Source organism: Vulpes vulpes, chromosome 2, assembly GCF_048418805.1.
Source record: "Vulpes vulpes isolate BD-2025 chromosome 2, VulVul3, whole genome shotgun sequence".
Classification (NCBI taxonomy): Eukaryota; Metazoa; Chordata; class Mammalia; order Carnivora; family Canidae; genus Vulpes; species Vulpes vulpes.
Window position 1 is genome coordinate 89393098 of NC_132781.1, and position 24832 is coordinate 89417929.

Genomic DNA, 24832 nt, shown 5'->3' on the forward strand with positions numbered 1-24832 from the left:
GCTCTGCTACTTACTTGCTATCTGGCCTGTGAAATCATTAAATTCTCCTGAAGCTTCCCCTAAAGAGAAGGATGATAACACCTGCCTCACATGCTGGTTGTGGAAATCAATGAGATAAAATACATAATAAAAATTCAGTAAATTCTAGTTCAATGTAATGAAGTAATCAAAAGAGCATTCAACAGGTGTTCAATTATATGTATCACTTAGGATTTACATAAAGTGAACTTCATAGGTCTGGGAATTTCAATTTTTCTAGGAGTATCTGAGTTCAGACCCACTGAGATCTCTTGAGCTAGCTATGAGGTGACCTGAACTCTGTCCCTAGTTTGCAGTGTGACTTGGGGCAGCTCTGCATTCCTCTTGGTCCTCAGTTTTTGTTTGTCAAATACAAACATTGACTGATCATTAGGCTTTAGTTTTCAGAAACGTGCACATATACCTTCAGTGTATATGGGTAAGAGTGTGGTAGAGCAATCTACAAAGATACATGGTTAGATTTTTTTTTTCAAGCAGAATTTAGAACAGTTTAAGACTTTAAGACAAAAATAAATTCATAATTGTATTAGAGAGTGATGAGTTGAGAGAACTCAATGCTGACAACTAAGATTGAACCAGAATGAATTGAAAAGATTTTCTAGAGAAACTTGGATCAAAACCATTTAGGAAAAATATGACACAAAATATGATGATAGAGGAATGGTGTTAAAAGCTCATGATTTTGCTTTGATTTGAGTGAACATTGTGTTTCTGAGGCATTGCAGAGAGTTTGATTGGAACACAGAAATAAGACAGGACAAGGTATTCTATTTTGCTGTACTGCAGAATCTTGAATCCAGCTCATTTAACAGCTAATATCTCTCAAAGGTCTTTAGGGTAAATGGCAGCATTGACACAACAGTCAATGGTCAAAGACAGATTAGCACACTGGCTATACTAACTGTGTCTACAAAGAATACCTGGAGGTTTCAAAAAGAGATAATGAGTTTCCAGAGAAAGGAAAAGATTGAATCATGTGATGGTGCAAAAATATAGAAATAAAGGGCAAAATACAGGGCAGGGTATTGAGTTAGATGACCATGTTGACCACTCCAGTGTCGAAGTTCGGTTTTGGGAGAGAACGGATGGTTTCTGGTCACTGATAACTGAATTTGTATTTGAGCAATTTCAGTTCTCTCCCCCAGGCAAGCAGTATCATTTAACCTACCCACTAGGGTAAATAGTAAGGCAAGAATTGTAACAAAGCCTCCTTAGGAATGAAGATCTTGGTAATGAGCAGTGAGAAATACCAACTTTCTAGGTGACATTTCAGTGATTTTTGTTTTTGAAGAAAGTCTTATTTTAAAAATTATTCCTCAAAGCTTATAAGATAATTGGTGTTGGGTATTCCGTTCATCTATTTTTAAGTATGGCAGAAGATTTTTAAGACTTCTACTATATCAAGTTTTCAAATATGATACTAGGAAAATCCACTTCATTACACATCCAATTATATTTTTATTTTATTTATAGTAGGATACTGTGTGTTATATCACTCAGCATAATTTTTTCTGAAGGTCTCTAATTTTAGTAGCAATATAATAGTAAGATATTTCAATGTTATTTATATTGCAGAGAGAATTAGGTTAATTTGCTAAAAACTGAAATGATGATGGTTCAATAGCACGAAATTCTTATCAATAAATTTTTAATGACAGTTATTTCTATATGAAAACAAGAGAATTTTGTTACGATCCTTTGTTATTGTTTTTTTTTTTCCTTTTTCCTCATTCATCAACAAGTGCATGTTTTGCCCATTTTTCTTTACTATAGTAATAAATACGGCCGATCTGGCAGTTGGCAATGATCTCATTTGTAATGCGTCATAGTGAAACCCATTTAGCAGATTACTTGGAGCTTATTTTAGCTGAATGAAAACATTGCTGTATTCTTTATGAGGAAAGCCATATGTTTAAGAAGTGTTAAGAATTGTATTCTGATAAGACAGGTCTCATCCGGCTGTATCTTTCTGTGAAGGAGTCTTCAGGGGCTTGGTGGCATTTTTTCATTGCGTTTTCTTCGTGTAGCCACACTTCTGAAATTGTTCTCTATCAACGTCTTCTTAAGCTATTTTTCTTTTTGTCTCCATGTTAGTTTGTTTTATTTTGCTTTTGAGAGAGAGAGAACACATGAGCAGGGGGAAAAGGAGAGAGAGAATCTCAAGCAGACTCCCTGCTGAGTGTGGAGCCTGTCACAGGGCTTGATTTCATGACCCTGAGATCCTGACCTGAGTGGAAATTGGAAATCGGGAGTTTGCTGCTTAACTGACCAAGTTACCCTGGCACCCGTGTCTCCATGTTTTTAAAAAGTCATTCCCTTATGTTAATACATCCTAAGATATGACTAGAAAATTCTTCCTGAGGAGGTGCAGTCTGACCACTTTCTATTCTAGCATCACATTCATTGGATAGTGGAGCTTTCTGTTTAAATCTGTTGCAGGTGGGCGGTTAGTCAGAAGGCAGTTCCTAAAACTGATCCTTTGCTGAAAATGGGTTTTCTTCCTGGACATACCATTATTACCTGATTTTTTTCAGCTTTGCTGTTCTTTGGAAAGTGACCCATTTGAAATTCACCTGTGGCTTTTAAAAGATAATAAATTTAATGTAATTGGTATCTTCCAAGTTTTAAGCTGCTTGCTATTAAATGATTGTTTTCATAAGTTGACCCCTGACTTCAGCTGTGACACTGACTTTGCTAGTACATGTGTAGCTAAAATTTTTCAGTAATGTCCCCCCTCTTTGTAGGAAGAATTAAACAACTATAAATTTTTTAAAAATATTTTATTTATTTATTGACACAGAGGGAGAGAGGCAGAGACACAGACAGAGGGAGAAGCAGGCTCCATGCAGAGAGCCCGATGTGGGACTCGATCCTGGGTCTCCAGGATCACACCCCAGGCTGCAGGCGGCACCAAACCGCTGTGCCACCAGGGCTACCCTAAACAACTATAAATTAAGGAAACACTGGAATATGTTGGCAATGAGAGTGAATGAGGGCATAGCTCTGTTCTTTATCTTTTTATGCTCTAGAATGATCGGTATATTTTTTTTCGTCTCTTTATTCTGTCAAAAAATTACAGCTAAGGGACTCATTTTTATCCCAATTATAAAGTAATCTGCTGTGCTTTTTAGGACCGCTTAAAGAAATCACATGATTTATTAACTCAAGTAGGCATTAAAGGAAATGTCCAAATGGTAACCTATAAACATTTTATCTGTCCTTCCTTTGCATTTTAATATCAGTCTTGAATTTATAATTTCAAACGAAAGGTATACTATAACAGTTTGATAATAAATTTTCAAATAATAAAATAGTATATTTTGGTGATTCAGGGACAGCCTAGGACACTAATATTTTCATATCAAATAAATGAGAAAAAAATTCAGTTCTTAAATCTGAGTCAAGATTCACTTTTATTCTTTTTAATCCTGCATACTTAAAAGTTGAAAGCTCATAGACTGAGATCTAAAACTGAAAGTTTTTCCACAAAGTAGGCTCAAGATCATTTAAAAAAAAATAAAAGATCTAATATAGCTAATTAAGCTCAGTGTTAAGTTTGGGACCAAAAATATTTAAATGGTATTAAAACATGGAAAAGCCAACCACTCTCAGTTTTTTCTCATATTATTAGCTCAAAGGGATGATGTACATGATCTTCCTATAAGATTAAACTATAACTTTTGGTGCAGAGAGACATACAGTTGATCCCTGAACAGCACAGGGGCTGGGGTGCTAAACTCCTGCATAGTTGAAAATCCATGTGTGACTTTTGACTCCCCATAAACTTAACTAGGAATAGCCAACTATTGACCTGAAGCCTGACTGATAATGTAAATAGTCATCTAACACATATTTTATATGTGTTACATATTATATTCCTACACTAAAGTAAGCTCTTAGAGAAAAGAGAATGTTCTTAAGATAATCATAAGGAAGAGAAAATACATATACAGTGCTGTAGCGTATTTATCAAAAAAGAAAAAAATCCAGGTATAAGTGGATCTATGTTGTTCAGGGGTCACCTGTGTATCTTGTGTCATGGCATCGTGTTTCTTAACTAGGATATAGGTTTGAATGTAAGTAATCTAGAATATGAACCAGCACAGTCTTTAAAAGCAACACAAAATAGGTCAATGTGGCAACATTGTATCATTGGAGGGATATTGATGAACTGAAAAACTTAATGGTTAAAATGATTTACCTTTAGGAATCCATCTTGCCAGTAAATATCATGTGTTAAGACTTGAACTTAAACTTTTCTTAATGTCAGAAATACACTTTATATTTCCAGATGTCTTAGTGTTGCAAAATTTTCAAGATGGAAATACATGGATGCTTTAATACCATCTACATTGCTGATGATGCTCAGATTAATTTGTCCAGCTTCATGCTCTCCCCTGAACCCCCTATAGATGCTTAATAAATTTTTGTCAAATGAAGGAACATTATGTTTTAAATGTTGGCTCCTGCTAAGATGTATCAGTTTTTTATGTTCGCTCTTTCATTTATTAATTCATTCTATAAAGTTAGTCGTTATGCCTCTTAGGCATTATTGATATATTAACAAAAATAAAGGCAAAGTGTTTATTTTTAATGCTTTGTATTTATTAATTTTAAAAGCATTGTACGTATTTTATCCCTTGTGAGAAGTGGTCAGTTCTTAGGGATTTCTTTCCTCTTTTTCTTGTTTGCAATTGCAATGATCTTCCAGTTTCTAGATACCATTACAATTTAAGGATAGATTTGCTTTATAGAAATTTATTTTGTAGGCAGTTTTGAATGCTTTCTAATTATGTAATTTTTAAAGGAAGAGTGATGGTGATATTTTGATTTTTTTTCTATTTTAAGATTTTAAAAACATTATCTTTTATTTATAAACCCCTCTGCAAACAGTGTTACTTTAGTAAATATTTCCATGTACACTTAATGTATAAACCAGTATTTGAAATCAGATTCATGTTAATAGAAGAAAGACCTATGCTACCAACCAGGTTATTAATTAAAATACTTCTTTTTTCTTTTACATCAGTTTTGGAATAGCTTTTTTTTTTTTTTTTTTTTTTTTTTTTACTCCTCCTTTTCAGTATGATTAATTGTACAGCATAAGCCAGATTCCTACTTTGTCCTCTGAAAGAAATATGCAATATATTTTATATATTTATGAATGCTTAGTTGAGTAACTGCCTATAAAAGATTTTTTTTAAACATCTAGTGACTACATGACTAAGATGAGTATTATTTGAGGGTATATAGTACATACATTCCAGGCAACATGCTCTTTTTTAGAGAAAAGCAACAGAGCAAGACAAAGAATTTATAGCAAATCTAGGCTCCTGAGATATTTTGGATGCCAGAATGGAGTATTAGTGTTTTTGTAGAGAGCCTCCAGCTCCGTGGCCATCTGTGAAAGTTTGTGTGGACTGGTTTTTGAATCATGTATCTGTTCCTCATGTTTGTTTTTGATCAGATATAGGGTTTGAAGGCAAAGATGCCACATTCAGCAATTACTTTTCATTGGTTTCCAGAATCGAATTTGATGAGGATGCCTTAAAGCTTTCAACTTCATAAGCTCAAAGTGTTATAGCAATGTAAATTATCCTTTGTACCTTAAACCTTGCAAACATGGCCTTGTTTGTCAGTTTTTAAACTATGATAAATGTTTCCAATAAACCTGACTGTGAAAATAAAGAAGACTAGTTGTTTATGGAGAGATTATTAAGTAGATGATTGTGAATTATCATTCTTTAGTCACAAGAGCAACCCATTCTAATGCAGATTTTTGGCCTCTAGCGTTTGAGGTTTTCAGCATTCAGTTCTATACATTTAGTAATTGTGCAGTAAGGATTAACTGCAAAGTTGCTTATTTTTGTTTTGCCAAAAGAAAAGCGAGGATTGAGGCCATTTTCAAAAGGGTTGTCTCTGGAGAGTTGCAATTAAAAATGAATCTAATAATGCTGATTGAAAATATTCATAATGGGCAAAAACTAGAGAATTGCAGGAGGCCTTTTGGCCCTCATTTTGAGCAAGCTCGCGTTTCATTGAGTACATATGTCTTTGTCACAAAAGAATGAAAACTCATTTTGTATATATTGACAAGTTAGAATTTTTTGTTATCAACAGGTTTGGCAAACATCGAAAAGATGACAAGATTGAGAAAACGGGTAAAATAAAAATACAGGACTCCCTTACGTCAGAAGAGGAGAGGATACGAATGAAGCAGGAACAGGAGAGGTAGACTTCAACCATTTGACTAAACTCACCAGATAGAGCTTTTTGTCCTTTCTACTCTTCTTTCTTTTTCTCTTTTTTTTTTTTCCTAATATGAAGAATTTATTCTCAAAAGGGGTTTTTCGTTTTTTGGTGTCAGTCCAAATATTGATGGTTGTGGGATTAATGTAAAGAAAGATTAAAAAAAAAACACTGTATATTTATTTGAGGCATTAAAGTGAATTTAATGGTTAAGATCTTTGCCTAAAAGATAGTAGGGCATATTAAATGAATTAAATAAACGTTAAGACTAAATTTATGATCACATTTAAAATCACAAAGAAATATTTACAAAGTTCCATTTCATTTATCTATGAGTATATAGTATTTTATTATAATTTTTAAGACTATTTCTCTGGAAATAAAACTTTGAATTTTTATAGTTCACTTAAAATATTTTTATCTATAATAAGAATTGAGAAGGCTTTTGTGCTATGTTGTCTTCCTCTCAAACGTCATGTTTCTTTTTTTTTCTACTTCCCTATCATATTTTATGACATTTTCCACTTAAACTTGATTGCATCTTTTCCAGAAAATTTGTTATCTGTTCTTGAGCCATTCCATTGTAAGAACCCCAAGACCGCGAAATGAATGAAAAATTACTTTAAGCAGATAATCGAAAACCATTTTTATAAGTGATTAGAATTTCTCTTGTAATTCCCAGGGGATGAGAAAGCTGCCTCGCACTTCTGTTACTAGAGTTCACAGGCTCGCAGGGCGCTCCTCCGTATCTTCATTTGGCAGTTTCAGAGCTGCCACAGCAAGAGACACTCTACCTGTTGTATTTTTAATAACCTGGGGAATGAGGATGTTTCTGGTGCCTTGATGAAGGCTAAAAGACTCAATATTGTCCATAACTAACATGAGAATCCAGCAGCTTCACTTCCAGATTCTCGCTAACAATTCTAGAGTTGAGGCCCTTTTGAGTCTTACGCTTAATGAATGAAAGAACTAGAAAGAATATTCTACCGTGGTTTTCTTTCGAAGAGATTAATGTTTGGATATTTTTCCATTCATCCTCTCCCTCGTTTGAGGCTTTAGGCTAGGATAGTTACTCTGATTCTCTTGGCTTTTCAGAGTATTAAATATGTAAATGGGAAAAACAGGGACTTAATTTGCGATGCAAGTCTGGGTTTATTCTTCTGGTTCTTCCCCAAGTTTTTGTTTTTTTGAATCCTTCCATTTTCTTGCTTTCTAGGACTCTTTCTAATCCTCGCCAATTTTGGGATCCCTAAACTCATGAATAAGCTCACTGTTGTCAGGACAGGACACACAGTGTTCCTTAGTGTGTGCAATATGGCATTTAATTGCTCAGTGCTGTAAACTTCCATCCTAAGAGACTGTAGAAGAGAAGTGTACACCAGCTAAATGAATGTTCTCAGATTTATCCACAGGCAAATACGTGGTTTAGTTGGAGAACAATCTAAGCGATACAGGCATTTTACTTCTTCCCTATCTTGATGCGAACCACAGGGGATAGCTTCATTAGTCCTGTACGGTTGTCCATATTTGCAATATTCTTTTCTTGCAGTTTAAGATGATTACTGTGTTTCAATGCAGAATTCTCTCAACACTTTCCAAGATACTTGTTATAATGCATAGTCAAGTTTTGCAGCCAAACAATGATTTTTACATAATGGTTTCACTTGTATTATTAATTTGCCTAAGGCACAGTTCACTTTCAGTTTTGCTTTTAATCTCCATCTCTGTACCTCTAATGATGCAATACTTCTGGGAACTAGGTTGGTCATAATGAATTTACAATGTACAGGAGGCCTAGAATAAAAATCTTTTAGGGTCAAGGAACAGTGAATGGTCCATTAAAAAAATCAATTAGCTTCATAATTTAAGAAAACTATTATTCTCTGACTTTCTATTTCAGTAACAGTTTTTACAAGTATGTTTTATTTAAATTTGTGGATCTTGTAATAAAGCGAGTGAATGCATGAGACATACTGAATTACATAAGTGAAGTTTGTTTAGTATTTGTTATTTGGCTAGAGCAAATCCTTCCCTTCTTTGTGTGTCCTCCTTTCTGTTCTGTCTGTTGGCATTGGTGGTGCTTTGTTTGAGAATGGAATTGCAGCTTCTTTGGGAAGAATTTGGGTGGAGGACTAGATAAAAATGAAAAAACACTGCTTATATTCTCAACATAGCTTTTGCTTCACTGTGGATTAGTAGAGAAGCACCTCCTTTAACATTCTTTACCACTGTTGCTATTTGAGTTCCCAAAATTATTTTGGCTCACTTCATATAAAAATAGAAAACTTGACATCCCCTGGTTATTAATTATGACATGTCCATATATAAAAATATTTTTGTCTATATGTATCCATGAAGCCTGACTATGACTGAAAATATAAATATGGAACAAGTGGAAGGACAATGAATATAATTTAAAATGTGTTTTCCTACCAGGTTAAGATCTTTTTGGATAGTGAACGTAAATTAGATTCTTCTGAGCATGGGTCTGAGACTTCATCCTTGCTAACATCCTCCTCTTTCCTTCCACTTACTGCCATCCCTTGGAAGTAGGGTCTTGTATAAATACTGTCCACATAGGAGAAGTGAATGAGGAAGACCCCAGCATGGATGTGTCCTCTGACTCTGCGAGTCCTGCCCTGCCAGCACCCTGAGCCTGCATGCCTGGGCTCTCTTCCTGAGAGACAAGGAGTATGGGTAAAATTAGCTGGTCCTGTGATGTGCTATTTTGACTTCTAGCTCCAGACTCCAAACCTAGGTATCAGCCTTTCAGAGATGCTATTGGCCACTTTTGGGCTAGGTGGGGAAATGAAGGCGAATGATGGATATTTGGAGCTGAGGTATGAATTCAGTGCTTTACTGCCCTTACTAGTTTGTCTCTGAGGCGTGCCCAGAGACAAAGCCTCTGTTGTTTCTTTTCCACCACACAAAAGGATTGGACTCCAAAATAGAACATATTTAATTCAATGACCTGTGTCACTTCAGGCCCACTTAGCTACCATTATCTTGACCAAGAATCCAAAGTAATGTTTGGCTTTCTATTGAATTTTTGCTCCACTGGTATCTCTACTTGGGTGCTAAAGTTTGATATATAGGCAGTGTGGTGTGGGAGTTTCCCAAACAGTGGCTAGCAGGAGAAAAAGGGTTCCATGTACAAATGTGTTTGAGAAACACTTGGTTAAGCCAATTTATGCATATTTCTTTACTCCATTATTTCTCAAACCCTACTTTTGTTAATAGACTTTGTGAGTCACGAAGATATGAATAGAGATTCATCATGTCCTAAGTTATTTGTTCACAGAACATCCCCCCTTCACTTGTTTTCCATGATATGCCAGCATCTCTCAGGATTCGGTCCCTGGAAAATCTTGGTGGCAAGTGAAGGCCATTGGCTCCTGAGTTAGCCATTTCAAGCTCACTCATCTGACTGGCTGTGGAACATCAGGTTGATTGTTTCATAGAATCAGGAGCAAATGTTGAGCAGTGTTTGCAACGTGCCTCCACATTATGGCTTCTGTTTTGTGTGCTTATAAATCTTATTCCTGAACTTTCATTTTCTGCCTTCTCTTTCCTACATGTTTCTCGCCTATTGAAAGCATATACTTTTTTAAGGTTTGATTATAATGTATTCTAGTTCTAAATCCATAGAAAATTTGAAAGAAAAACCATAAATTTAAAAATTCTCAATCAACTTTTACCTCAATATCACAAAAAGGTTAAAATCCTGCTTAAAATTATGACTGTTTTCAAAGTAAGAAATGTGGTTAAATATTGTCCCTCTTGGGAATTCAGCATAGATGCCAAATTGGAAGCTTGAATATTGAGAGGTGGCAGTTGTTAGATTTACATGGCAGGGTAAGCTGAAGGACTGATGAGTTGAGCCACGCAGCTTCCAAAGGCCACCACTTGCAGCATTTTGCGGGGCAGATGCAGCATTCATTCAGTTGACCACAGACTGCTATTACATTGAACCATTGCTTCCAGTTATCTTGCAGTTTAAATTTCATTCTGCCCTACCTTTAGGTTTTATTTGATAAATGTCTGTAATACTGATTTTTAGAGATCCAGGAACTTTATTCCCAGAATGAAGCTTCTGGATGACAGTGCAATAGGTTGGGGGTTGAATGTTTCCCAAAAGAGTTAATTGCAAGGCCCTAAACATTGTTTTGAAGATATTTAACAACTATCTAATGTGTAGCAATCCAAAATTCATTTTAATTTTTTCTGGTAAACTAATATTAGTATATTTCATCTTCCATAGACATTTACAGCATTTTTTTTTTTTATTAACATCACTAAAGGTCAATTTTGGTTTCTTGGAGTATTCTAAAAAATGCATCATGGTTATTCCATGTATTGACGTTTAGTAACTTTGGAGGTAAAATATTTGGGATATAACTAATTTAAGTACACCATAGATTTCCATCCTGAGGAATGGATCACTCAATAGCGATCCTCATGCCTGTACCTTTTCTGGATATACAAAGACCATACTTCATATCCATAAAACAGTTATTTTCATCTTACTCTACTGCAATTAGTGCTAAAAGCCATTTATTGTAAAAGCGAAAATCCTAATGAACAGAAATGTTACAAGAAGTCTTATGTGTTTTATCTTCATCATGCATCATCCATTTTAATTACAGGAAAGGGTGGTGAATACTGTGACAAGAGTCTAGAATTAAAATCATTAATTGATGTCAAGCTGAAGAGAGACTGTTAGCATGAATTTAGTGACAGCAGGAAAGAAATTAACCTTATTACTTTATTTAGTATATTACATTATTTTGTGTATTGTTGTCTATGTAGGTTCAAGGCAATTTCATTATCATAATGGAAAGTACTTTTTTTAACAAAAAGAAGAGGTACAGATATTATGTTTGAACATAACAGATTGACATAAATTCTTCACTTGTTAAAAGTCTCACAAAGTTTTTAAAGTTTTAATTTTTTTTTTAATGTATCAAGAATAGGGAAGCAGTGCGTGATGATGTTGCTCATCTACATCAGTCACTACAGCTGTCTGCTATCATTTAGACCTCAGAATAGTTCTCTTGTTTATAACTACGAAGGACTGTCTGAAATGCTTAAAGCAATAGACATTTATTTCTTTGGCTAAATTTTGGGCTAATCAGTTACTTCTGTCATTGCTGAAGTTTGGCCCAAGATAAATTGGTTGGATAATGCTAAACAACAATCTGACTGTTCAAAAAACGAATGGCTCTTACATCTTAGAGATAATTTGTGACCTCAGGGTCATGATAAAAGAATAGAGGGGGTGTCCTTTTAATAGCATTGACCATCTGGAACTATTAAAGGCTGAACTGCAGTGTACTCAACTGTCTTTTTTTAAAGTTTCCTTAAGAAACTATATTATTTTTCTTGAGACACCCAAAATATTTTCTCATCTGAGTCAAGTATTTCTTTTCTAATTAAATCTCTCTAGAAAGAATGAAAACATATTAATATGTGTTCCAGAGTCCCTTTTCTCACTTTAGAGTAAACAAGACATTCAAATATAAAAGAAATAAAATATTAAAGAAAGTCATTGATATCTTTTGTTAATCTATGAATTGTCACTAAAATTCACAAAAAACATAGTGCATTCTTGGTTTTAAAAATCTACCTTTCAGTGCCATTCATATAGCAGCAAGCTTTATTAGCAATAATTCCTAGACTGAACTTTTTAAAAAGTTTTAAATGCACATTGGTCCAACCTGGTTACCAAATTCATTCTCCTGTTGCAGCTCAAGCCCCACTTCCTGGGCCGCAGGTAGGCTGTAGTGGCATTCTGAAGATTTTAGCACAACCGTGAGCCAGTGAGCCACCAGAGAGAGAAGGGGGACTCAAACAGCTTTCATGGCTTTGAGCATAAACTCATTGGTGGTGATAAGATAAATGATAAAAATATACATTTTTATGTTATTGGAGCTTAGAAAAAAATTAATGCTTTTAGTAGATAACACTGTAATGTGTATTGGATTCAATGATTAATGGCAATTAGTAATAGTGTACAAATTTGGGTAAAAGGAAGCAGATGAGAGCTGGGCTTTATGAATAGTACCTCATGCTGCCGAGCACTTCTTCTGAGCAATTGACTTGTTAGAAATTGACTCCCAAAATGAAGATTAGTTTCTGTGTATTTGGAACAAAAAAGAACATTCAGTTCCAGGCTCCATCAATAATATATTGAAACTATTGTGCAAGAAATTTGGGAAGATTATTTAGGTTTCATGCTTCCCTTGAGAAGAGAATGTTCATATTCTTTTGTCCTGATGGCTTCTTTTCTTAACAGAGCTGCATTTTCCAACATAAGTAAGTTAAATTTTCTTCACTTTTAGTGAGCTAAGGTTCAATTACCATAGAGTTCACTCACTTATAAACCAATCTGTTACTCCTCTTGATTTGGGGGTGGGGGGGTCCTCCAAATTCAGAGATTTTGGCTTTATTTCTGTTGTAGCCTTTCAAATTTCTGCAGGTTCCCAAACTTCAAGACTTATGTGAATGCCCAGTCACTCCATAGTGAGGTGATTCTCTGAAGGTGAGCAAATATAGTAGTAAAGTGGATTATCAGATGAGTGATCATAATTGAGCTTCAAATTAATATCCCATTGAATCGAAGAAAGAAGTCATTTTTCTCTTCAATAGTTTTTCTGGTTGAATACAGTAAAAAAGACAGTATGATGGAAAGAATACAATGATCTCTGAACTTATATGAACTTTTCATCATGAATATCCTGTATTTAGTGTTATATAAATACTTTTATAATAACATCCTTGACTGTCATAATCACTCCTAGGTGAATAAGTAGATTATAATAAGAAATCTAGTATAAATTTAGCTAACTTTGACATTAGAATTTGCCTCGTTATTTTTCTGATGGATATTCTTTCTGCAGGACTTACATTTATTAGAGTCTAGTACTTTTTTTTTTTTTTTTTTTTTTAGAATCTAGAACTCTTCCTGATAAAAATTTTCTAACTTTTCAGTAGGCCCTTATGAATTAAGAAAATTATGGGTTCTCAACTCAGGAAATAATGTCCTTCTCAGGAGGTTTTGGGAAGATGTGAAACATTTTTTCTTGCCAACATGGCTGAGGACACTGCTTGATGACGTGGCTGGAACCAGTTGTGCAAGAAGTCTTGCACAATAACAAATTAGCCTTTCTCAAATGTCATTGGACCCCTGTAGAGGAATATTGAGCTAGGTGATTAACTACTTCCATTTTATAGCTGGGAAACAAAAGAAATTAGAAACAATTTACCTGGCAGGCCCAAAATGTGGATAAACAAGACTAGCTTCATGATGATAAGAGGCTTGATGTAAGAGTTCTTGATGTAAGAAGAAAGCAAGGGAGAAAAATGCACACTTTGCTTGCAGTGGTATCTGACAATTTTCCAGCTTTTTAAAAATCTTTTTATTTTGAAATGATTTTAGATTTATAGGAAGTTACAAAGATGGTACCATTCATCCAGTTTCCACCAACTGTTAAAACGTACATGGTGATAGTACAATATCAAAACCAGGAAATTGGCATTGCTACCACGTGTGTGTTTAGTTGTGTCATCTAATCATGTGTGTCATTTTGAGAATGCTATATCAATGAAATCTTACAGTACCTGACCTTTTGAGGTTGACTTTTTTTCCACCTAGCATAATGCCCCTGAAATCGATTCCAGTTGCTGTGTGTATCAATAGTCTATTTGTATTGCTGAGTAGTACTCTGTGATAAGGATGTACTTTGGTTTATTTGACCACCTGTTGTCACATATTTTGGTTATTTCCAGTTTTTGAATATTAGAAACGAAGTGTCTATGGACATTTATGTATGGGTCTTTGTCTAGACTTAAGTTTCTATTTCTTTGGGATAAATGTCCAGAAGTGTAATTGCTAAGTGGTACCATAAGTGTATGTCTAGTTTTATGAGAAACTGCTAGACTGTTTTCCACAGTGGTTGTGCCATTTTACATTTCCAACAGTAATGTACGGCAGGTGCAGTTTCTTTGCATCCTTGTGAGCATTTGATATTATCACTTTTTTATTTTAGCTGTGCAGTAGTAGTAGCCCATTCTGGTCTTAATTTGCATTTCCCTAATGGCTGGTGATGTAGAAAATCTTTCATGTGCTTGCTATCAATACAACTTTTCAAAGAAATATTGCTTCATGTCTTTTGCTCTTCTAATTGGATTTTCTCATTGCTGCATTTTAAGTGTTCTTTACCTATTCTGGACTTGAATTCTTTGTCAAATATGTGGTTTGCAAATATTTTCTCTCTGTACTTACCCTTTTTTTTTTAAGGATTATTTATTTATTCATGAGAGGCAGAGAATGGCAGAGACATAGGCAAAGGGAGAATCAGGACCCTAGGATCACAGCCTGAGCCAAAGGCAGATGCTCAACCACTGAGCCACCCAGGCTTCTCTCATCCTCTTAATAGAGTCTTTTGGAAAGGAAATGCTTTTAGTTTTGATGACATTCAGTTTTCTGTCTTTTCTTTATGAATGATGCTTTGATACCATTTTTAGATATTATTCCCCTCGTGTTAGGTCCTAAAGATTTTCTTCTAAAGTATTACAGGATTACATTTTCACATTTAAATCTGTAATTCATTTTGGATTGATTTTGTATAAGGTATGATGTGTAAATTCAGGGTGTTTTGTTTTGTTTCTCTTTTTGGCCTGGGGCATTTATTTGTTCCAGCACTGTTTGTTGAAAAGAATGCTTTATTTCATTGAATTGCTTTTGCATAATTAAGAAAAATCAGTTGACCTTACTTGGCTATTTTTGGGTTCTTTCTTCTGTTCTATTGATCTGTGTGTCCATCCGTAGATTCCATACAGTGTTGATGACCATGGCTATGTTCCAAGTCTCGGAATCAGGAAGTGTGGTTTTCCAGTTTATTATTCTTTTTTATAATTGTTTAGCTACTCTATCCTTTGCCTTTCCATATAAATTTAAAAATAATCTCCTTTCGGGGATGGAGTGGCCAATGGCCTGCAGAGCAACATGCCTAAGTTTTATTGTGACTACTGTGACACATACCTCACCCATGACTCTCCATCTGTGAGAAAGACACACTGCAGTGGTAGGAAACACAAAGAGAATGTGAAAGACTACTATCAGAAATGGATAGAAGAGCAGGCTCAGAGCCTGATCAACAAAACAACCACTGCATTTCAACAAGGAAAGATACCTCCGACTCCATTCTCTGTTCCTCCTCCTGCAGGGGCAATTATCCCACCTCCCCCCAGTCTCCCGTGTCCTCCTCGCCCTGGTATGGTGCCAGCCCCCCATATGGGGGGCCCTCCCATGATGCCAATGATGGGCCCTCCTCCTCCTGGAATGATGCCAGTGGGACCTGCTCCTGGAATGAGGCCACCTATGGGAGGCCACATGCCAGTGATGCCTGGGCCCCCAATGATGAGACCTCTTGCCCACTCGGCCTGGAGTGACTCGACCAGACAGATAAGAAGAGACAGGAACCTCTTTATATTAATTTTATATTACTTGTTCTACTTCACCAGGAGATCATGGTGCTGTGACTCTGGGTGTTTTCTAACAGCATGACAAGGAAGACTTGCTTCCCTTTCCTATCAAAGAGAGAATAGTTTTTGCAGGGGAGTAGTGGGACAAAAAAAAAAAAAAAAAAGCAATTTTCATTTGTATTGTGAAATGTGAAAATAAAATTGTCAACTGTTTTAGTTAAAAGAAAATCTCCTTTCTATCTACAGGAATCTTTCTGGGGTTTTTATACAATTATGTTAAACCTGGATATCAACTTGGGGAGAATTGACTTCTTTACTCTGTTGAGTCTTTGATTCATAATCCCCATAAATCTCTCCATTTTTTAGATCTGTGATCTCATTCATCAGCATTGTATAGTTTTTAGCATACGAGTCTTGTCCATATTTTGTTTGATTGATATCTATATGTTTATACCTATCTATAAAAAAACCCTTCAGTTTATATCTGTTTATTCCATTTTTTTATGCTTATAAATGGTATTCTTAATTTCAGCATCCATGTTCATTGACAACATATAGAAATACAATGGATTTTGTTTCTTGATTCTGTATGTTGTTACTTTGCTGAACTTGATCATTAGTTCTAGAAGACTTTTATAGATTCCTTGGGGTTTTCTATGGATGTAGACCTGCAATGACATCATTATATCATCCACAAATAAGAATGGTTTTATCTCTTTTAATTTTTCCAGTCTGTATACCACCCATGTCTTTTTCTAGGCTGATGGCATCTTTTAGAATTTCCAGCCCTCTGGGAGAGGAGACATTTCTGCCCTTTCCTAATCTTAAGATTCAGCCTTTCTCCATGATGTATGATGTTACTAACAGATTTTTTTTGTAGATGCTTTTTATCAAGTTTAGCAAGTTACTTATAACTATTAGTTTTTTGGAGAGCTTCTGCCATGATGGGGGTTGAATTTTGTCAGATATTTTTTCTGCATCAGTTAATATGATCATGTGATTTTCTTCTTTAACCTGTTAATATGTTGGATTACATTGACTTTTTGAATATTGAATCAGCCTTGAATTCCTGCAGTAAGCATCACTTGTTCATGACTTTTATATAGTGCTCAGTTCTATTTGGTGATATTTTTGTTAAGGATTTTTGTTTCTACATTCATGAAAGATATTGGCTCTTAGTTTTGTTTTGCTTTTTAATTTTTTATCCTGTCTTCATCAGACTTTTGTATCTTTTCCATATTCTTTTGAATATATACTTATACGTCATTTATGCTAGCAAATATGAAAAAAGCAAATAACTTTGCAATAAAATGTTAAACTCAGTCTAACATTTTGCTTTATATACATAAGACTTCACTTTTAAGTACACGGTTAAATTTATAAGTATGTAATGGAAATACTTTGCCAACAAAAATCACTAAAATTCTATTGAGGGTTGTTTAATTATTTTTAGATAGCTAAGATCAAGGTAAGATATGAATTATATCAATATATTATAGGTTGAAAAGGCCTTTCTACCAAGTAGCTCTCAACAAAATCTTAGGAAATATTTAAACAATCTTCAGTAAAAGTGGTTATTTAAGATCTGTTTCTTAGTTATAAAACAGACAAGTTTTATTTCATGATTTGATTGGATGCATGCCTTCTAGTCCATCTCAGGATATGCCAGTTCTGTATACATCAACTAAAATCAAAACTGCTGTCATTAAACAAAGATCTTCTTTTGCCATTAATAGAGAATTATGGTGTGGATTCATGTTTAGGCTTCCTAATATGTTGAATGTGAATGTTATATTTATAAGGAGTAAGATATATACAGTATGTACCCGCATATAAATATATACATATATAGTAGGTATGTGTGTGTAACTTTAAAAAAAAATCACTTTAAAAAAAAAAATCATGAGTAAGACCCACATGGATATCTAAAGCTATCTGTTCCTGGTGAATTTCTAAAACTAACTAATGAGTGGCAATTAAGATGTAAATCATGACTATTATCTTATTTTCAAGAACAAAAGCTATTTGAAGTTATTACTTTGGAGCATCCATGACATTACCTTGACAATCTAAAATGACTTTAGCATTGTTTATACCATCAATCTTCTTATAGCTGCATGAAATAAAATGTATTTTACAACATATTTTGATGAATGTTTCTATATGCAGCTCTTAGAAAAAGCATAGTTTCTCTTGTTTCAACTTTGTTCTAATTTTACAGGATACAAGCCAAAACTCGTGAATTTAGAGAGCGACAAGCTCGAGAGCGTGACTATGCTGAAATCCAAGATTTTCATCGGACATTGGGTTGTAACGATGAGTTGATGTATGGGGGAATGTCTTCCTATGAAGGTTCTATGGCGCTCAACACCAGACCCCAGAGCCCAAGAGAAGGGCATATGATGGATGCTTTGTATGCCCAAGTGAAGAAACCACGGAATTCCAAACCTTCATCTGTAGACAGGTAGGCTCCAGGAGCAATCAAGGTATTGCTTCCAAATCAACTTTTATATAGTTTTTGACAAGGGAGTGGATTGTTCATCAATTCTCAAACCAGGACTGCCTTTTATTAATGGCCTTTAGAAAGCCGTTGTGTCTAAAAGTATTGAGTTTACACAAATCGAAGCTTAATGGAAAGAGGAGCAGAGGTTTTGATAGCTTTTCTAATGATTCCAACATATTTTGTCTTGTTCTTAAAATCACTTTAGACTGGAGAACTAAACTATAGTTTGTAGCTCAAATAAAAAGCAAACTTGAAATTATAGCTTTTTTACTTAAGCTGCATTTCCTTTTGTTGCTAACAGAGCCTCTAGTTATGGTAATTAAATAGATGGAGAGTGGCATGATTTGTTTGAATTATGATTTACTTAAAGGGCTGTTTTTTTTGGTGACATGATTTTCTATCATAAAAAAATTAGTGAATGAGATGTATAATATAACCAGTCTCCAAATTGGTTGTTAATAGCCACAGATCATAGGTGTGATTATGGATATTAATAGAGCACAAAGGAGTGAAATGTTGACTCTCTACTAAGGACTACATATTTATTTCAAAATTTACCTGAGTATATGGCAATGTATTTATTAGTGGCTATATATTTATTTCAAATTCTGAAACATTTTAAAAACATAGTTTTCCAACTTGCCATTTGTATGTTCAAACACCTTATAAAGTTTAGTTCATGAAGAAAATAATTCTCATTTATTTTTATCTGAAACATAAGCATGTTGTCATAAACAATATACTAATCTCATCATATATTATAATGGTCTTATAATCATTGCTCTCTAGAGGAGCTAGGCTTTGAATGTTCAAACTAGGTTTCACCTAAAAGGTATGGTTCTCAAACTTTGGCTTGCATCAGAATCACCTGGAGGGCTTCTTTGACCACAGATTGCTGAACCTTTCCCTAGAATTTTGATTCAGCAGGCCTACAAAGGAGTGGAGCCTAGAGTTTGCAGTTCTAACAAGTTTTGTTTTTTGAGGCTAATGCTGCTGGTCTCTGGTGCTGCACTTTATGAACCCCTACAGGACTAGAGAGGCGTTGGAATTAGTTTGTCTCTAGCACCAATGTGTTAACTTGGCTGCTATGTTTTCCAAACAGTCTATGTTTTAGTTATTTATCTCCAGCTATTTTTTAATAGAAGTTTGCAAATGTTAACAGATAACCTTCAGGCAAACCCAGAGGAAGCATTTTAAAAGGTAGCAAAGGAGGTAGGCCTTAAGGTAAAACTCTAGTCAGTTTTCTTTTCTCTTCTTTCCTTTTTTCTCTTTTCCATTTTCTTTTCTTTTCTTTTCTTTTCTTTTCTTTTCTTTTCTTTTCTTTTCTTTTCTTTTCTTTTCTTTTCTTTCTTTCTTTCTTTCTTTCTTTCTTTCTCTTCTTTTGCTGAGTTTTAGGTTATCTTTATTAGGAAAATCTGTTTGATGTTGACTATAATGAGTAAGTAATATAAGTTAATATTTAAATTCCTTTGGCGTGATCACCTAGAAAGTACAAAGTGCTTGTTAACTAACATTGATGTGTCAGGACTCAAAGAATAAGGTCATTATCAGTAACAGTGTTTTCATAAGAAACTTCTTACTTGGTTTTTGTTCTATTTGTGAAAGCTTCTTGTAGAAGGTCAAATAGCACTTGAAGGCCTTGACTTGTCCCATTGAGAGTGGTTTTCTTGGGAGAAAGGACAGCACAAACATTGGCATTGCCCGTTAGTAACTTTTGGAAGAACTAAAAGAAAATTAATATTGTATTGGTCACTGATAAAAAATTTTAAACATTCCCAGTTCCTCCCACATCTGGTTTGAAAATCTGGTAAGTAATGGATGTGCTTGTAGTGGTTGTTCACCTGGCTTCGAAATCCTACCTGTCATGAGGGACAGGAGTCCACAGGGATCTCTCCAGCCCCTGAGGGCCAGAATCAGTTGTTTAAATCCCAGTTTAAAACCCCAGAGCCCTGCAAGAGTCTAAATCTCCCCTGACAATTTCTGCAGATTTTCAAAAGGACTTATGTGCTCAGAGCACCATCTGCTACTGAACTCAGGCATCCTGCCTATGCTCTTGGCTCTGCACTGTGCTGAGCCCACACTGAAACTCAGCCTCCTAAACTAATTTCTTTCGAAAACCCACTTGCCAGAACATTTCTGAGGAGACTTTTGTCTTGGGGATGAGTTGTACCAGGCAGTGAACAGCTCAAAAATCACATCATAGACATTGCTATATTCAAAATTCCCCTCAGCCTCACTCAGGCATGTCCTAGACAGCTATGTACCACTGGGGACCTTCAGTTCTATGCATCTGGGCACCCCAAAGGGTGATTGGACTAGAGGATTTCTAAGGCACTGCCCACTCAAGAGAAAGAGACACTTTATTTTTTCTTTAAAAGGGATCACAGGAACTTTATAGATTTCTGTAATTCTTACTTTTACAGAGAACAAGATGTCCGTCAAACAATGATATTAGTAATACAAAAAGTTGGGAGTTATCACACCTGTAAAGTGCTCACTTACCAACCTGTCACCAAATATGAATTTGGCTTGGAAAGAACAGTATCACCTCTGCTGTCCTTTTCTGTCAGGGAGAAAGTGGTGGAAAAGTGGCTCTCAGACTTAGTAGTAATAGAGACCCTTTAAAGGACAATGTCTTGATACTGTGTACAGAATTAAATAGTTTTGATTATAATGTTACTTAAATATGTATAAAAATAAAATAGGGCTAAACTCCTTCTGTTTACCGCCATTATACAACTATAAAACCAAACATCTTTACAAATTAAATACAAACAAAACGACAAAACCATTACATTCAAATGAATAGCATTAATTTAATGTGGCCAATAATGTGTTTTAAAATCTAAACTCTTAGACAGACCATTAATATGGTGATGGCTGCTCTTTGGCAAGTTCATTTGAGTTTGCACACCTACCCACACAGGCCAAGGGCTGACTCCATTCCCACATCCTTTTCTCAGTAAGATTTCTGCAGTTCTTTTGCATGTTTGCACCCAGCTACCTTGGCCTATATGTCACATCGATGCATCATTTACATATGAAGTCCAACTTGCTCTAGTATCAGTAACTTGAGACAGAAAAAATGTCATTTCTTGGTGACTTCATGTTTGTGAACTTAAATTCAGACAGTGAAATAACACACTAATAAGATAATCTAGAAATGTTTATATTAAAAAGTAATCTTTCAAATGAAAACAAAACACTTAACACTCCTCAGAGTGTATCTCCTGTATGAAGAATATAACCAATAAAGAAACTTCCATCAGTTAGTTAAATTTCACCAAAATTTGCAACTGGTGAACTGGTACAACTTTAGCATTCAAATTTTGGACTTCATGGGAGCATAGGTATTCAATTGACCATCTGTTTCTGGGATTTTCATTGTTTGGTAAGAAAGCAGTATTCTGAATTTCATTGCTTAATCATTTTGATGGATCTTATAGTCAGAAACGTGCATCCATTAGGTCCACATGGAAATAGCCAGGGCTAATTCATTAAGTGCTGTGAATTTGATTTCAAAATAGGATACTTTCTCAATTTCCACATATTATTTATAAAATGCTTTTTTTTATAGGGTCCCTTCATACTATGTCTAGAAATATTTACATGCTGGTTTAATTGGATGGACATATGAACTCTTGCCTGACTGTATATGTTGGTCCCAGCGTCATTGTTTACTACTTTTTATTAATGATCTGGAGAACATTTTGACTTCTCATATTGGGTTGATGCTAAAGAGAAGCCAACCCTCCCTTCTGTTTTATGTGAATAACAAGGTTTGAACTGATAAAAACATTGGTGTGCTTATATTTTATCCTGATTATAACCAGAGATCTCAAAGATTTAGCTATGTAAATAATTCATAACTCTATATTTCTTTGGCAAGACTGTATTTCCTACTTGATTATTATATCTTCAGCTGGCTGGAATACTTACTTGAAAGTCTGATATGGTGCTCTCTGATAGATTTCTTCCCCACCATGGAAGACATCCCAGCTACCTGCCACCCAACACCTACTCTCTCCTTCCTCCTTGCTTAATAGAATCCCAATTTTGTTCAGGCTGGCAATGTGCCCAGATAAAAATTCAATTTCCCAGGCTCCTTTGCAATGAAAGGTGATTATGTGACATCATTATGACTAATGAGTTAGAAGTGGATCTGGGTGGAACTTTCTGCAAAGCTTGTTCATTTATCATTGGAAAAAATGGAGCCAATTCAGCTTTTTCCCTTTGCCATTTCCCCTTCTTCCTGCCTAGAACTTGAGTGGGTGCTCCAAGGTTGGGTTTATCTAACAATCTTGAGGTTGAAGGCCATTGTAGAGGAAGATGAAGCAGCCTGTTCCCTTAAGCAAGGGTTCTAGTCCCGGCATGCCCACCCTCTTTGTTACCTGTGCAACTGAGCCCCTTACTTGTCTAAGTCATTCTTCATCATGTTTGTTTTATGGAGCCAAATAGCATTTTGAGTCTAGCAAATTATGCACATAAGAGCCCAAACGGAATGATCATGCCCAGATCAAGACGTCTAAAGAACTATCCCCTGGTCAAATCATCTCCATGATGTTTTGTGAAGTTAAATAGTGGGCAAAATGTTCCAGTGTTGCTTGATTAGTTCTTCTACTTTTCACTTTATTTAGCGTGTACTTAAATAAATGTTACCAATCAAATGTCTGCTAACATCCATCCTTCTTCACTCTGATATAGCACGATCTCCTGGCAACTCCTACCTCTATCAGCAATCCTGCTATGGAGCAGGAAGCAGTGGTGTGTAATGTCCAGGAGCCTGAACTATGGAGCACACTCCCTGAGTTTGGTTCTGGGTTCTTCCACTATAAGCTGTGCAAACTCTCTGCTTCATTTTCGTCATCTGTAAAATAAGGATAATAATGACACTTACTTTATCAGGCTCTGGAAGAACTAAATTTGTCCATACATGTAAAGCACCTGGGTACCTGGGTAGCTCAATCGATTAAGCGTCTGGCTTTTAATTTCTGCTCAGGTCATGATCTCAGGGTCATGGGATCAAGCCCCAAGTTGGGGTGGGGGTGGGGTCCATGCTCAGTGGAGAGTCTGCTTCTCTCCCTCTTACCCTCCCCCTGCTCCCACACACATTCTCTCTCTTTCTCTTTATACACACACACACACACACACACACACACACTAAATAATAAAAAATACATATAAAGCACTTATATAGTCCACAATAAACCCTATTTAAGTGTTTGATGTTGCTATTGTTTGTTAGGAAATGAGTGTTTTCCCTCAGGAAAGCATAGCATCCCCACCTGGATGCAGAAACAAGCAAAGAATAAAATTGAAATGAATTAAAGTAGGTTTTATTCCTTACACATAATATACATGTAAAAGTGGGCATGCAACTCCTCTGATACCACTTTAGTCGTTCAATCACTTGGTCTCTAAGTATTCTCCGTAAGTCACGTCAGATCATGAACATTTCTTTTTAAATTAGGACTTACTGGGTTCAGTATGAGGCCAAGTGCAAGTACTTGTAAGTGCTGAGTACTGTAAAGTGGCTTATTTGAGAGAGTAAGTAGGGTGATAGTTGTGGAAGAATGTTATCTCTCAGTTGATTTCAGGCCTTTGACAATTTGAGTCTTCATTTTGTACTTTCATGGAATTCTTTGAAGTTCTTCATGCTCTGTTTTCATGAGATTCTTGCTGATTCCAAGCTTGCAAAGCTCCAGGGAAATATGGAGACCTGAACTTCTTCTTTTTTTTTTTTTTTTTTTTTTTTTTTTGAGACTTGAACTTCTTAAACCTTGTCTAAAATTTTGACATTTCTATTTACATCAGATTATCTCCAGGCAGGGCAGACAGGCAGGAATCATGATCTTAAGAACTGTCACAGACTGCATTCTAGAATAGTGATTTTTCAAATTTTAGCTTGTATACAAGGAACCTGGAATACTTCTCACAAATGCAGCTTTGTTGACCTCTTCTCATATTCTGATTCAGTAGGTCTGGTTGGGGACTAAGAACCCACATTTTCAACAAGCACCTCAGTTGATTGTAATGCAACTGGTCCATTCATACTTTGGAAAGCACTACTCTTGGGCCAGTGAAAACAAACAAAATAAAATTGGAACTCTAATGTAAGTTAGTTTATTAAGGTCTATTAACAATGAAGCTACAAAATAATTTATAGTTTGTATATTAGGCACAGCTCTATCTTGGCATTCATATATGTCCATTGTTCACTTATCATTAAATAATCATTTTGTTTAAAAGGTCAACTACAAGGGCACCTGAGTGGCTCAGTTGGTTAAGTGTCTGCTTTCAGCTCAGGTCATAATCCCAGGGTCCTGTGATTGAGCCCTGCATCGGGCTCCCTGCTCAGCTAAGAGTCTCCTTCTCCCCTTCCCATTCCCCCTGCTTGTGTACCTGCTCTCTCTCTCTGTCAAATAAATAAAGAAAATCTTTAAAAAAAAATAAAAGATCAACTACAGGCATAATATTCATACTTGATTCAGTGTTTCTTGACACTTACCAAAAGTTTCTTTTCACATAAGTTATACAACTCCAATTTAAAAGCTT

At 35.4% G+C, this 24832-nt stretch overlaps 1 protein-coding gene and 1 pseudogene across 47 annotated transcripts in view; both read left to right on the forward strand.

Moving 5' to 3' along the window:
• The window catches only part of PARD3 (par-3 family cell polarity regulator), a 646585-nt gene that overhangs the window by 476515 nt on the left and 145238 nt on the right, over positions 1-24832 (forward strand). For 39 of the 47 annotated variants that reach the window (XR_011999912.1, XR_011999913.1, XR_011999911.1 and 36 more), the window contains 2 exons: positions 6160-6270; positions 17996-18238. Coding sequence is in view for 42 of the 47 variants with exons in the window: in XM_072749213.1 (XP_072605314.1) it covers positions 6160-6270; positions 17996-18238 (354 nt within the window). In the remaining 5 variants the exon portion in view is untranslated. The remainder of the gene's footprint in view (positions 1-6159; positions 6271-17995; positions 18239-24832) is intronic. The other 8 variants (XR_011999915.1, XR_011999914.1, XM_072749216.1 and 5 more) reach the window with 1 other exon arrangement.
• Positions 15279-15882, forward strand: LOC112921565 (U1 small nuclear ribonucleoprotein C-like; annotated as a pseudogene).